Raw genomic sequence first — 15,437 nt, 5'->3', positions numbered from 1 at the left:
CCATTCCGTTCTGGCACACAGCGAGAGTATCCTTTCGCAATTTTATCGCGCCACCCGCATCAGCTATAAACTGCCGTTAGCTGTACCATCGTCATCGTCGTCGTCGTCGTCGTCGTTGTCTCTCTCTCTCTCTCTCTCTCTCTCTCTTTTTTTCGGCATATTAACCACAGTAAATCCAGTGTGTGTGTGTGTATGTGAGAGCGTGTGTATGCACATACGAGTGAAACCAAAAACCCAAACATTTCGAAACATTTATTAATTTCAACCATTTGTAGTTCATTTTGCATCGCATTTCGGGAATGTATTCGCTTCGCCGCTGCTTGCTTTTTGTTTGCCCCTTTTTTTCCATTTCGATAATTTATTGCATTTGTCACACATACGGTGGTGTGCTACTGCCGTGCGGCTACAATTTGCACCCGATCTAGACGAGAATAAAAACAACGACGTAAATTGTACGATTGTGCACGAATAGATGTTGTCGGTGCGTGTGTGTGTATATGTGTGTATGCCATTAACGCTAAATGCCAGGTATGTGCACCCCGCGCATTATAACTCATACTCGACTCTCTCATTTAATTTATTTGATTTACGATAAAATTCATCATTTGTAATTCACATAAACAACATACAAATGCCGAAATTACAACAAAAGCAACCGAAAAAACGTAACGGTAGCATTATTCAGTGTTTTATTCCGTCAATTCCGTTACTGTTTCCACACTTTGTGGTTATTTTTTTCACAATCGAATTGAAATAGAGTTTGGAAAAAAAGGAATCGGTTTTGTTCTTTATTAATTAAGTTGAAATTTTGAACCCGAACGATAACGGGGGAGAAACGGAACAACGGAAACGATTAATCTTTCGGAAAGTGCGACAATGAGCGAATGTTGAAATGTGCAGCAGGTAAGAGAAAAAAACCTAACTATATGTAAGGACTGTTTCATTCTTTTGTTCCATTGTTCTACATCTCGTCAAATGCTAATTAAATTGAGTTTGAAGAGTTTGATTGTAACGATTTGTTGGTATTCTTGAGCCCATTGTGTTACTCGTACTCGACCTTTTATACTCTAGATCTTTGTCGATAAGAAGAATAAGAATAAGAAGAAAAGAAACGGGAAACTCAAGTAAGCGCTCGAAAACTTTCAACATACAATCGCATCAAAGGAAAAGTTCGATTGAAAAGTGTTCGCTATGAATGAGCAATATATAGTGAACTAGATTCTTTCGATTTGAATGAGTGGTTCGGTGCAATCAAAAGTCGTATCAAGTCGTTGTAAACTCGTCTAGAGAGTAGTGTGCAAGTCTTTGTAGCCGATATTTTCATCATCTTGAAATGTACACTCGAAATCCAACTGTTTTGTATCAACTGTGTAACATTTGAAGAGAATGCAAGAGTGCCACTTTTGTGCCATGACTCAACAATGGCCTCATAACATTCATATTAGTGCATCGATCGATGGCAATGCATTTCGCCGCGAAACATACACACAATTCTCAATTAAATCCATTTTTAATGATGCATTTTAGACAATTGCATATCGAATTACATCGAGGCGCGTTCACGCGCGTTCGTTCCAATTTAAAATGCAATTGAGTTTTGATTGAATGTGCTGTGTCACGTTGTTAATTGATGAGGGCATGTTTAGTGTTTCGATTTTCCGGCGGCGGCGTCAGCAACGGTGACGGCTGCAGCAAGCAAGCTGACGAACGGCAGAGACAAATTGCGAACACAATCACAAATGAAAATATGCAAATAACCGGGAAATGAAACCACACCCGATTTTCATTAATTCGCTTCTCGAAGCGCGGTTCATTAACCAAACACAAAACTCACTGGCGCCGTGAATAATCGAATCGAATTGCGTTTTTTTTTCGTAGGCATTTTCCTACGAAAAAGAAAAGATGTAGAAAAGAAATGCCATATAAACAAATTCGAATTTTGTGAATTGAACTGTTTGATAGTTGAGAAAAGAAATCGTTTACCATTGAAATTCAAAGAAATTAAATTGTGTAAACAGACGAAAGAGAACTGGTGCCAGTTAGATGAAGAACCAAGCAATGCGCATTTGGCTGAAGGTATAATTTCAACTGTGCACTCGTTTCATGTTGCCACATTGCAGCGCAATGCAATGCGCGGAATGCATTTGAAGAGCGAACGCAAAGTAGCACGACAACGAGCTCAAAACGAATAGTTTTGTGTAACTATTTTGAATTTTCGTTTCATCTAGCACTCGGCAGTGTGTTTGGCATGGAATAGCGCATGATTTATATGATTTGCTCGAGCACTAAATCATAAATGCGTTGAAATGCTAAATCCCGCGATATGCACGCTTGCTGTTGAACGCATTTAAAATTATGCGAATTCTGTAATGCGATGACACTCATCGATGCGTTTAAAAACGGCTATTTTTTGCTTCCATTTTGCATATTAAACCAAAAACAACACTCGGCAATCGCCGCAACTTCGATTAAACCATTTTATTAAGTGCACACGCGCTTGATTATTAATAGCAATATCGAAGCCACTAACCAACGAGCATCATAGTTTGTTGTGTTTTTGTTGTCGTTGCTGTTCATCGGAATTCTCATTTTCTATTTTCAACGATTTCACATTAATCACAAGCGGGAAAGCGCTTTCATAAAGATTCCGCCAGAAAAGTAGTGCAAGAAAATTAAATAGAAATTTATTAGTTATTAAAACGACAGCAATAAAATGAGCACAAAATCGCATAGCGAAAAGAGCGTTTGGAGTTTGTGGTATGCGAAGCAAAGGGAACACTGACGACAAATCATAAAAATTCCATTTTTCGTGTAGATTGAGTTGTGCACTCCACTTTGTGTATCAAAGTCAATGCGAGTCAAAATGGACCCATACCGGAAAAACCATGGAAAAGGAGAGAGAGAGAGAGAGAGAGAGGGAGAGAGAGAGAGAGAAGTTGTATTTACTCGTTGAATATATATGTGTGTGTGTTCTGCTCTATCGTTCGTCGCCTTTGAAATTTTTCGTCAAAATGGATTTTAAATTTCAAAGAGAAAATGCTGTCTTGTTTTGCCATCGCATGCGACATCTCGGCCAAATCTCTATTTTCCATCTTCCATTCGCCCATTCAATTTGAAACATTTCATTCCTTTTCAAAATTGCCAACGATAAAGTTTTTTTTCCCGTTTTGTCATTTCATTCGATGCACGATTCGTTTTTCTTTTGCTGCATTTATGCTTGATTGCCTTGTGCGCGCACTGGCATTCGAACGGCATTTGTTTGACGTTTTGGCAAAAGTTTGTAAAAAGTGATAAGTGAACATATATACAGAAAGAGAGTGGAAGATAGAAGGAGACAGAGGGAAAGGAGAGTGTGTGTGTATGTGTGCGATGGAGCGAGATGGAGTAACCGAACAAGAGCGAGACTGAGAAAGAGAGAAGGCTTCTGAGAAGCAAACATCAAAGGGTAGCAAATGGACGAAAAAGAGTTGTTGGCTTCATGGAACCTTTCAATTATCCATTTTCCGTAGAAAAGCAGCTGTTGAAAGAGAGAGAAAGAAAGCGTCTCCGTTCGGTATATGGGTCACAAAGTTACGAAATATTGCTGACAATTTTTGATGGCAATAATTCGATACAGAAAACATCGAAAATTATTTATTTGGCCAGCGCGACGTGACCAATTGCTCTAAGGGTTTTCTTTCGTCCATATTTCAAAGGGAAAAAATACCCAGAGAAACAACAGCATTTTAATTTAAATTGGTTGCCTCAAAAGGCAAAACCAACACAAAAATGAGAGATGAAAAAAAATCTTCTTGTTCTTTCCCTCGATGTTGTTTATTTTCCTTCAATTTATCACAGCGAAACATATCCAATTAGTGGTTTTTCCGTGCGTCGCGATGGCAACTCTTGTTTGCATTGCGACGGCAACCGGAGAAAGCGGAAATCTTATTTTAGCTTGAACCCAAAAACGGAACGAAATCGGTTTGAAAAACAAAATCCTCCCTTTCGATCGATATATATATTCGAAATGGATGCAAACGCTTATGAATATAGAACTGAGTTTCAGTTGATGCTGGAGCTGCTGGTGGTGGCTGTTTGCGCATCGGGTGAATAAATAAATTATCTCACCCGTTTTTGAAAAATTAAAAGCATTTCATGTTTTTGTGGTCGCAGATTAAAATTTCACCATGTTTTTGAGACCGCGCGCGTTTCATTTTGAAATCGCAATTATTCACGGATCGATGTATCAATGTGTTGTTCCGTCCTGTTCTTCGGCATCGTTCGATGCTATTTACGAGCGTCTATTTTTGGATTAAATCGTGAAACATGCAACCAAATTCGATTGTTTTTCTTTAAGCATTGCCTAAATATTTACTCTTTTAATATTAATTACGTTTGATTAATCTGATCATTAAAGTGCTAATCGGGTGGAGCATGTTTTCGGTTCTCGCTTCGTCGAAAGTTCGGCTAAACCTTATTCTCATTTAAAATTAAGGCTTTGTTCCATTGTTTGTGTGCATATTAAACTCTATCTCTTACTCGCTCATTTGAAGGCGTTACCACAATAATAAGCTTGATGACGGCATCGGCAGCAGCAGCCGTTGAAGGCATCAGCGAGAGTGGAAAACACGTTGACAGGTGTATTATTATGCGTGAGAATAGTCGAAGCTAATGAGAGTTGAAAAGATATTAGCATTAAAAGCACATTTAAGTTTCTAACCATTTTGAAGTGCACGCTCGTCAGTTTTCAACTAGCCAGCCAGTGATTCTTTAGGCTTCTTTTGTTCGTCAGCTTTACATCTTGCGCTGTTGTTGTTGTTGTTGTTGCTGTCTTGGATAAGACTGATTTTATTGTTTGTTTATTCTGATATGATCGACTAATCAAAGACATTACGTTGACGAAAATATTTTTCTTTTGATTCATTAAATGCCACACAGTGTTGGAACATTTTCGGATGGATTGTTCTCACTATGGGTCTGGTTTCAAAAGCATATAAATTGTTGTTATTATTTCAAATAATGGATGTAATTAAATGAATCCTTTTCCATAAACATCGATGCGAAAATCATTGAGCCAGGAAACCACATTTCTTGTTGTCTTACATTTCCCGAAAACCTTACCGTGTGTAGGCTTAATTACGAACATTTGTTGGTTTGATAGACATAGGCATACCCATTCAGCCGCTTCAGAAAGCATAAATTGTCAACAGATGCGTATTAATCATGCCAGTGCACGCATATCTATTCGGGTTGATGCTGCCTCGCGTACGAAAGGCGTCAGTGCGTCAAGTCATTTATTTTTGGGAAGCAGTCGGTCGTGTTTAATTTCGTCGTACATTTTTCGATTATGATAATCATCTCGCAATTCAGAGAGTGGCGCTCATAATTCATTCGAACAAGGATCCTAAATCAAAATTATGTAATTTCCCTGTATTGATAGAAAACAGAAGTGTTACAATTTGTGTTTTCAATGCGAACGACGCACACCGAAATTTACAAGCGACATAAGCAATCTGGCATAAATCTTATGTGACGGCTGACGAATTACTCTCGCTTGCCGGTGTGTCTTTTTATTGAGCGCACCAAAAGTGTGAAATATATACACATTTTGCGTTGCGTATGATCAAGAGACGCACAGAATGGGCGAACCAAGCCACTGAAGTTAGAAAAGGAACAAGCTAGAATGAACGAGAGAAGAAAAAGAAGCCATCCAAATGTTTCCTACTTGTTCTACGCATATAAAATATTGTCAGGAGAATACATGCAATCAAAATGTGTTCAACGAGATTGAGGCACTTCTGGGCATCGGCCAAATAACTCGCTCGCTACCAGTTCGCAATCTGATTTGTCATTGAGTGCTTATCTGATGGCTGGCTTATTCACTAGAGACTCATTCAATATACACATAAACTCGTACGCAAAACACCAGTAGCCCCAAAAATCTGCATATTTCTTTGTAGAAACAACCAAAAAAAGAACAACATTGACAACAACAATAATAATAAAATCATATTTTTTATATGCACATAATGAAAAGAGACGACGCATCGAAATGACGCTACTTTTCCATTTTCTTTGAGAAAAGTTATTTACATTTTTTTCGTCGTCTTATTTTCAGTGTATGTGTGTGTCGTACATTTTCGTCATCATTCGATGACTTGTTTTGCCAACAAAGTGTCTACTTTTAACGCACTTCACTGTCTATTCGGCGTGTTTTACTGACATTCACTCGGAATTAATTTATATACAGTGTGTTCTTTATTCTCATGCTGTTATGCATATTTGCTGGCTTCTGGTTTTTTTTTCTCTTTTTCTTCTCTCCCGTTTTTCTTCTCTCTCAAAAATACACGCTTTGACACCGTAACGAAGCTATCAAAAAAAAGAAGATGATGATCAAAAGAAAAACTTGAGAGAGTTTGAATGCCACAAAAAAGAGCATAATAAAGATGCATACACGTCGTGAGTGAGAGAGAGAGAAAGAGAGAGAGAGAGAGAGAGAGAGAGAGAATATTTCGTGTGATGTGAATGAGGTGTGACTTGTTCGTGACGACCGAAAGTATCGGTGAATTACGAGCGCAGAGGCTGAAATCATTGAAAAAATAAAATTAATCTAAGAAGACGAAGACGACGAAGAAGAAGCAAAACAAGGCCGAGATTGAAGGCAGATGCGCCTTAGGCAACATGTAAATCAAGTAACTTCGTGGAATGTGTAAGTTTCTTATCTAAACGAGGCGATAGCAAAGGTTTTGATATGAAAATAAAATTTTATTGGAGCTTCGAGTCGAACAAGTGTATCGGGTGATTGAGCGTGTATGCTTTATTAGGAAAGAATCTATGAGAGAGTTGCTTAATTGGATTTTTCCAACTATTAATTTGTCAAAGCAGTTCCGTCGCGACGGTATCTTTTTTGCCTCGGAACCAGAGAAGGAAAACCAAAACTCAACATGTTGTAAATACATAATGGACATACATATACTAGGAGCTATTTCCTCGAAGCAAACACTATATGTGCAATAAAATTCTAAGGCACTAACATATTGACTTTCAACCATAACTCGAATCCCCCCCATAAAGTCATGCCAATGTCCATTTGAGCAAGTCGAATCAAAATGAAAGCCAAACCAACGACAACAACAACAACGACGACGACGACGACGATGAAGAAAAGGCAAGAAAAACCTCGGCAACTGTTTTCACATTTGGTACGATCGTTGTGTCCGGAGAATGGCATACAAGCTATTCACGTTGGATAGCGTTACATGGCGACCGAACAATAACATTAGAAAAAGTTATAAAAACCACACCGAAAACATCTCAATTTTATTAATAACAATAATAATGTTTGGTTCGCAGATAACATTCGGTTTCGTCAGGATGGTTTGCAATGCGCAAAAATACATGAACTGAAATTGTATACGTATACAATGTTATGAGGAGAGATGGACGAGCAAACGGAAGGGCGGAAGAAAGAAAGAACTCTCACACACGCGGCAACGACATAACGTTGAAAAGACATTGCAAAAATCATACACCGATGGCAATCGTTGTCGACCATTCGGTCGAACTATGGTAAAATTTCATATGTGTACACGTATTTGGATATGATTTTGGATGTCTGTGTGTGAGTGTGTGGCATCGAACATTATGTAACATGTTCTTCTGATGTGTTTTAATATCCGAAATAGACATTCTTTTCAACTTGTACTTATGTTTGGATTCCTTCGTTTTCGTATTTTAGCACTTATTACTACGGTACTCGCTTCTTGCTACTGCTGCTACTGCCGCTGTGAGTTTTTTTCTTCTCTTCGTGCCGGTTTTTTTTTACTTCTGCAGCAACAAACGTATATTCAGATTCGATGCGAGTCAGTATTTGGGCTTGAGTTTGAAACGAACTTTGCGAATTGTGGGTTCGAGATTTTACGATGCATGCGCTCCACTCTATCGCATATTCCGTAGTATAAAATCTGGAAAACTGAATGAAAGCAAGTCATATCTTTCGAATGCTGGCGGAGAATGGAATCGAGTGGCGAAAGCGCGCATTGCCGAATGCCGAGCTAACCGTCGAAATTGAATGAATGTTCAGGGAAATCGATAAAATAAAAACGGAAGCGAAAAAAGGAAGGATTCAACAATTGTTTCCCTACATCCAATTCTTTTCGGCCACTTTTTTCTGTTCTCTCCCTCTTCGTCTTTCTTTCTTTCCTGCTTTTTTCGCCTCTATTCTCTACCGAAGTGAGTGGGGGGGGGGGATAGATGGCGATGCGCTGAAGAAGTAATATCATCCATATCGGCATTGCCCCCACCGCTATTTATAGCAACAATTTTTCCTATTATTTATTTATTTATGTGTTTGCCCGTCGTCGTTTTTATAAGCAAAACGTACGATTCTATTACTCTTGTGGAACATGAATATTGCATGCAATGCCGAACGAGATTCGGGCGGTTTTTATTTCACTTGTTTCGATCGTTCACTCGGTCGCTTAGGATGTATATATAGTAAAGGTGATGGTTCCTAATAGAATAAACAACATTTCGAAACAAAAGCACATCAAAATCGTAAAGAATTCCATGGTCGTCGATATTTAGAAGTTGCCAGATGACGCATTTCATATGCGCGGTCTCTCTCACTCTCTCGTGCTCTCACGTCGGCTCACTGTACCGAAAATATGCCAGTTATTTGAATTTACTGTTATGGAAAGTAACGTGATCTGCTGTTGCCATCGTTACATTTTGTGAGTGAATGTGTGTGTGTGTATGGTATTCGCTCCGAAAATTGATTTGCGATTCAACTCCGTATCGAATATTATGCAAACGAGATATGTTCTTTCATTTCGATTTGAAATACCAATCGAAAGTCCAAAGGATCTATTTTTGTTTTGTTTTTTTCTTCTTCTATTATTTTCAAGAGATTCTTCACACGCGCGCGACTCGAAGGCTAAACTGCCAGCTAGGCAACGCGCACGCTTCAATAGTCAAACGTTTTCCAATTTATTATCATGAAAATGTTTATTTATTTGCTATTTTTGCGAAAAAGTTATGTTTTCGACGGCATTATCATTGTTGCTACATGCAACGGGCACGGAGCATGGCTACAAACAGAGGCAGCAAAAACAGAAAAAAAACGACAACAACACCAGCGACACAAATTCGGGATGTGTGTTTGTTTGGTTTATCACTAGAAATTATGTAACAATACATAACCGTTAAAAACGGAAACTTTTTCCATTAATTTTGTTTTATTGCTAGACACTGTTTCCGTTCGCCCCACGTTTCATTCCACGCTATTTCTTTAGATCGGTTGCCGTTGTTGTTGTTGTTGTTGTTGTTTTATTATTTGGCTACTAAAATTCGCAAACAGCTTCGAGTTTGTGTCTCTATCAATCTTGTTGTCGATAGTTTTTTGTTGCTGTTGTTGTTGACTTTAAAAAACAATGGAAAACACATGAAAAATGAAGCCATTAAAATCGATTAGCTTCGGAATGCTAGCAAGAGTGCGCCGCAAACATTTTCCGCAAAAGCAACAGACACGCAGAGAGGAAAAAAAACTTTCGGCCATTCTTTAGTTTATCCGCAATGATGGGCATGAAGCTAATTACGTGGGTATCGATTCGCATTCATAAAAATTGACAATTCTAATTTCGGTGCCAATGGATTATCATGGCAACAATGGTTGCATGATTAATGCCATGCCATATTCCAACAAAATTGATTTTTGATTCCAAATCGAAATGGTTTACGACATTGGCGATATGAATAAATTGGCCGCCGCTGTTTGGATGATGCAACGCATTGCCATGGCTCATGGGATCGATGGACATTGAATGCGAGAGAGGCATAAAAAAAAATGCAATTTCCTGACTGAATGGTTTATATATCGGTGGAATCATGTTGCAAAAATGGATGTTCGTTGTGTGCACTAGACACCGATAAATGTATTTTTATGGCTTGATAAAGAGCCAATCTAATGATAGTTGATGCTCGTGCAAACCTGCAAAACTCGCGAGAGGGTGTGTGTGTGTTTTTTTTCGGTCATGTACGTTGAAAAATCGTAGTGAATTTGTATTTTGCTTACCTTGCTGTATTCGTTTCCGTTGCGAATGGCTCTGCATAAATATTACGTACAGGTGGTACGCGCCTCGGCAACGGTGGCGGCACTGGATTATAACCGTCCATTATTGTATCACAATCCGAATATTTCATTGATTTCATCGTCATTGTGACGACGTTGTTTTTTTCCTTCCCGCTTCCTTTATGCAATGCAATTCTCGTTCCAATTGAAAAACGTGCAACGTATAAATCACTCGTCGACACGCACACACACGGTTCCTGAGTGTCGTCGTCGTCCGAGATTTTTCTATCTGTATACGACTGCACTTTGACGGTGATTTTTCTATCTTGTATTTAGTTCCTCTGCTCAGCTTGTATTCGTTTTACAGTCTGGTAAACTTTTTTAAATCCCAAGTTCATGGGGAATACTCTTGCGCAAAAACAATTATTGATTGTTTCACGAGAGGGATTGAGTTCGTTTCGTGGAAATAGTTGTTATTCAAAGTTCATGATTAAATTTTTGTTCCGTTTATTCTTGTTCTTCGTTGGAAAAAACTACTCTTGAACACTCGTAATTTCGATTCCTTCTTTTTCCTCTCTCTCTCTCTCTCTCTCTGTCCCTGTTCCGATCTAGATAAATGCAATCGTTGTCGAATTGAATTGGATTCCTTTGCACGCGCGCGTGTATTGATAATTAGTACTTATTTGATATAATTGTCAATTCCATTTTCATGCAGAACAATAATGTCGTTCGTGCCGGCATCGTCGGCATTCACAATCGGGTTTGTTGTTGATATTTCACAAAATGGAAAATAAAAGAATGCGAACGATGATGATGATGATGCTGAGACTAATGTTTGAATAGCATAGTATTGTGTGTGTGTGTGCCGTAGTGTGCGGCAATTATCCCACCGATGCTGTGAGCTTTTGGCTTTGTACGATACAGAGAGACAATCGACGAGAGAAATTATGCTGTGTAATGGTTAATCCTCTTAAACATTGTTCTGCGATTCGGCGTATAAATTGATGTCTGCATGGATTTTCATTGCCTTGCCGCATATACACAGCCGCGCGTTCGCTTTCCTTAAGATATTTATTCCGTCTCAATTGTGCAATGGATAAAAATAATCATCATTATTATTTTTATGACGTTGCGATTTGGCTTAGCTCATCCAAAAAATGTTTCTGTAACAATAAAAGATAGAATAAGAATATGACGCTCCTCCCAAAATATGCTGAAACAACGATGGAAACGCCGCCATCGACGACGACGACGATGACAATGATGGTAAAAACAACGACGACGTTGACATTCGATGACGAAATGAAATACTTGCAATTTAACATACATCCCGCTCGTAAGCTATTGCTGCCTGCTGCGGATCAAATCAAATGGGGAAAAATTCATGAACAAATTTTGCAATTTAAGTGACAAACTTGAACTTCAGGACAAAACTGAAAAACAGCCAATTCATCGCAAAATTTGCAACTATACATCAACCATAACCCCAATGTGACAACTATCTCTTACTCGTGGTCTTCGCTGTGCCGACTTGACTCGACTCGATTCAGAGGCAGAGCCAGAGTCGAGGGAGTGTGAGGCGACTGTGATGTTCAGAGTCAGCGTCAGGCACGTCTCGGCATTTCAACGTGATGGATTTACTTGGAAACTCCATTATTTATATTTAGATATTTGTCCATTGTTCTTTCAGTCAATTCTTTTTCGAAAATTAACTACTTGGCTGCCGTGCAACATATAACTATATTCACATACATATTGGACGGAGGTAATGCATTTTGATCATGTCTTACTCTCACTCACTCCCGCTCCCTTTCTCTCTCTCTCTCTCTTGCTTTCTTGCTCTCCGTCGATGGATGCTTCTGGAATAAATTAACATTTAAATGGTGGATATGTGGCGCACATTGATTGAATATCAAATAACACAGCGACCGGATTCTTCGCTTGATTCTCGCCATATATGGCTGCCGTTTTGCAGTGTATATCGGTGTGTGACATACAGGGTTTGAGCCATTGCTGATGAAACGTGCACAATACAAAATCATTGCAAAACAGCAAAAAAAACCGAACCGAATCGAATGAAAATCTCTGTGTCTCTGTTGCTCTGCATTTTAGAAAACATTGAGCCGCACACTGACCGACAAAAGACATTTCCAACCGAGAGATAGATGGATTTATGGTCCAATAGAAACAATTGTTGTTTCGTGCATGCGATTGCCAGGGCAGCGATTTTTATTTTATTGATCTTCGTGATTGGCATGCCATTTGAAGCTGCTGTTGCTGCTGATTTTGAATCTGTGTGTGTCTGTGCGATTCGATCGAAATGATTATTATTGTTGTTATTGGAAGCGATGATCGATATCATATCAGCGGTCATCATGTAACATTTCGTTTGATGTTGCTGCTGCTGCTTTTTTTTTTGTTGCCATGATGTGCTGTATCCTGAATAATTAAATTTTACCGCGTACACTGAACAAATCTTTGTCATGCCTATTTTTCATTGTTGTGGCTGCAAACAAAATGCACATTCAAACAATGAACGAGAGAGGAAAAAAAAGCAACCAAAACGAATTGCAGACAGCAAATTTTTCTGCAAAATTTGCATTTCGTTGAAAATTTAAATAAAAATTCAATGGATGGAAAAGCCTTTTGTCTGAAACATTCATTTTTCTTCCTAATGCCCTGCCTGTCGGTTTTTTTTATTCTCGCACTCCTTTGTCAGTATTCTCGCGCGCCGTAAATTTGAATAGATTTTCGTGCCATTGAGATGAAGAAAATTTGTTTTTTTTTCTTTCTCACTACAAAGATTGGAATGAGCACGACATTTTCATTCTCTTTTATGGAGAAAAGAAAGAAAGAGAAAAAAAAATGAAGGCAAATTCCTTCGATGCAACTTTCCAAAAGTACAACCACAATAAATTCCGGATAAGTTTTATTGGTGAACTGCATTGAAAAATTGCGTAAAAATTTCCATGTGTTTTGGAAGGAGCGAACGATCGAGACCGAGAGAGAGAGAGAGAGAGAGAGAGTGAACGTTTTCGCATTGGCTATGGACCATGAGAACGAATCTGCATATGGAATGGTTATTCGTCCGTTTGTTCGGTTTTATTGCCTTTCCATGGCATTAGATTTTCGGTGTGCGCAGCAAAATTCATATGTATGCAATGACAATTGTCCTCTATGGTTGTCGTTCGCTCGTTGCTCTGCTGATTCATACTTATTACCAGAGGTGAACGACGACGACGACGACGACGACCAAGAAATTACTGTCGCCAGAGACAAATATGTGAAATATACGGAATGGGCAATGGAAAACTTTTGCTCGGGTGTTCGATATTTGTATGTGCACACAATTTTTTTTCTTTTGTTGTCCAAACCATTGGCTTTTCATTGCGACCAATAAAAATGTAAAGAAGATGATACGAAACGAGCAATACTTGGTATGGCATAAAGTTTTTCCATTCGATACGAATTGCCATTGTAATTTAGTCGGTGTGTGTGTTTGTTTTTTCTCTCTTTTTGTATGTGCACTCTTTTACAAAGGTTCTGTTATTGTGGTCAAAATCCATCCGAGGCTCCTGTTCGCTTCACATTATTATAATGCAAATGGCAAAGAAAATCGTTTTGCTGCCAATGCTGCTGCTGTTCGCTGCTTTTTTCTCGACTCTCCTCCTGTTTTCGATCGCTTTGTTGGTTTTTTATTGTTTCAATTTTCATGTACGTTTTTGATCTCTTTTGTTGGTCGAATGGAGATGATCACGAAACGATTGTGTAAATATAGAGGCGCAGATAGAGAGTGTGTGAGCCCGGTCGATCAATGAACCTCAGCACGACCAACCGCAATTGCATCCATTGCAAACAATAAAATGCATTCATCGAGACTGAGAACGAGCAAAGAGCAAAATAACTGAGTTAATGTCTCGTCTTCGGTGTTCGGGCACTCAATAATATGCCAGCATGTGAGTTGTCGTATGTGTGTGTGTGAGTGAGTGCGAGAGAAAGAAGTATATATTTGAATGCCAAGGCTGTGATGGATATAATCAAATTGCAATCAGATAAGCATAATTGTGTGGCAGAGCCGCACGTCTATCTCGAGCGAATATCTCAGGATATAATTTCGTCTCTCGTTTTTTTTTTCGTTTCGTTTTGTTCTGGCGATGTGTGCATTTTTTCACTTGGCTCTCGCCATAATAATAAAGGACGGGCCAAACAGTATCTCTCGACTCTTGCCAGTTCGTGCAATAATAATCAAGCGAACGTTTTTGTCGATTTTGCTTTGGCTGGCTTCTTGCAATTGCCGCACCGTGGCCCCTGCGAACCACAACCAGAAATTACAACGAATACACTTTTCGTGGTTACAATTGTTATGGACAGATTCTTTCGGTTTTGTTGTGTGCTCTGCATCTTTGCATCTCATCAACAAACGATACGATGCAAGACAAGCGAAATTTCTTGCGGCTTTTGGCCACATTCTCATTGCATTTCTCCGTCCATCTCAACGGAAGAGAAAAGAGAAACATTTCTCAGCTCATTTTTATTACGGTTTATTTTTTATGAACGGTATGAATTATGTGATTCGGCTGGAGTTTTTGGAATTATGTGGCTGAACGCGAGCGCCTTTGAGCATCGCGATGCACTTTATCGGACAAGCCAGATCAAAACCGTTTGAATGAAATATATCCATCCTGAAGCACGCCAAAACAGAAACACATCGATAATGACTCAGTGGTTTCTTCTTTCATTCTTTTCTTTTCTTTTCTCTCTCGACGCAATCTCTTTTTTCGGGTTTCTTTGGTTTAAGCATTGTCATTTGTCTGATTTCGATACAATGGCATTTAAATTTGAATAAAAATTCCCTTAATGAGCCTCCGGCTGTGATGATCGTGTGATGATATCGGTTTTATTATATGCATTTTTCGAAACCACAAAAACCCGACTTAAAATCGATTTCAACTAATCATTCTCCGTTTGGTTGGCCAGAGAGAGAGAGAGAGATAGAGAGAGAGAGAGAGAAAGAGAGAGAAAGAAAACGGCACGCGTAAACAAGCTCAATTTATGATTTGATTCGCTTCCCTCCCCGACAAAAAAAGAACCAAACATCATTCGATGCGTTGTCATAATTCCAACATGTTCTGTTAATTACACTACGAAAATACGCCTTCAAGCTAAATTGAGAACACAATCATATTTATTCACATGAATATCTTTTGTCTGTCTGTCGTTTAATACCATTTTTTTCCGTCTGGTAAATCCAAAGCATTCACGGCCTGCAATTGTAGCCGAGTGTTTGACAGACAATTTCTCCAAATGAGTGAATAACGAACTAATGAAAACATCGATTCGGCATCGCTTCTTCATGCCGCTTGAGAGAATTCAATGTTCACTGTCGTCT

The 15,437-nt window shown here is 38.9% G+C and overlaps 1 protein-coding gene across 8 annotated transcripts in view; it reads right to left on the bottom strand.

Annotated features, from left to right (window-relative positions):
- The window catches only part of LOC129566358 (teneurin-a), a 382,371-nt gene that overhangs the window by 170,534 nt on the left and 196,400 nt on the right, over positions 1-15,437 (bottom strand). For 3 of the 8 annotated variants that reach the window (XM_055442215.1, XM_055442219.1, XM_055442220.1), the window contains exon 2: positions 10,052-11,211. The exons of the other annotated variants lie outside the window; for them this stretch is intronic. In XM_055442215.1, the coding sequence (XP_055298190.1) occupies positions 10,052-10,194 (143 nt within the window). In that variant the 5' untranslated portion in view covers positions 10,195-11,211. The remainder of the gene's footprint in view (positions 1-10,051; positions 11,212-15,437) is intronic. 8 annotated transcript variants of the gene reach the window in all.

This window comes from Sitodiplosis mosellana, unplaced genomic scaffold (assembly GCF_009176505.1).
Source record: "Sitodiplosis mosellana isolate CC-2019 unplaced genomic scaffold, AAFC_SMos_1.0 Smas_scaffold_3, whole genome shotgun sequence".
NCBI classification, from domain to species: Eukaryota; Metazoa; Arthropoda; class Insecta; order Diptera; family Cecidomyiidae; genus Sitodiplosis; species Sitodiplosis mosellana.
This window is presented reverse-complemented; position numbering and strand designations above follow the sequence as displayed.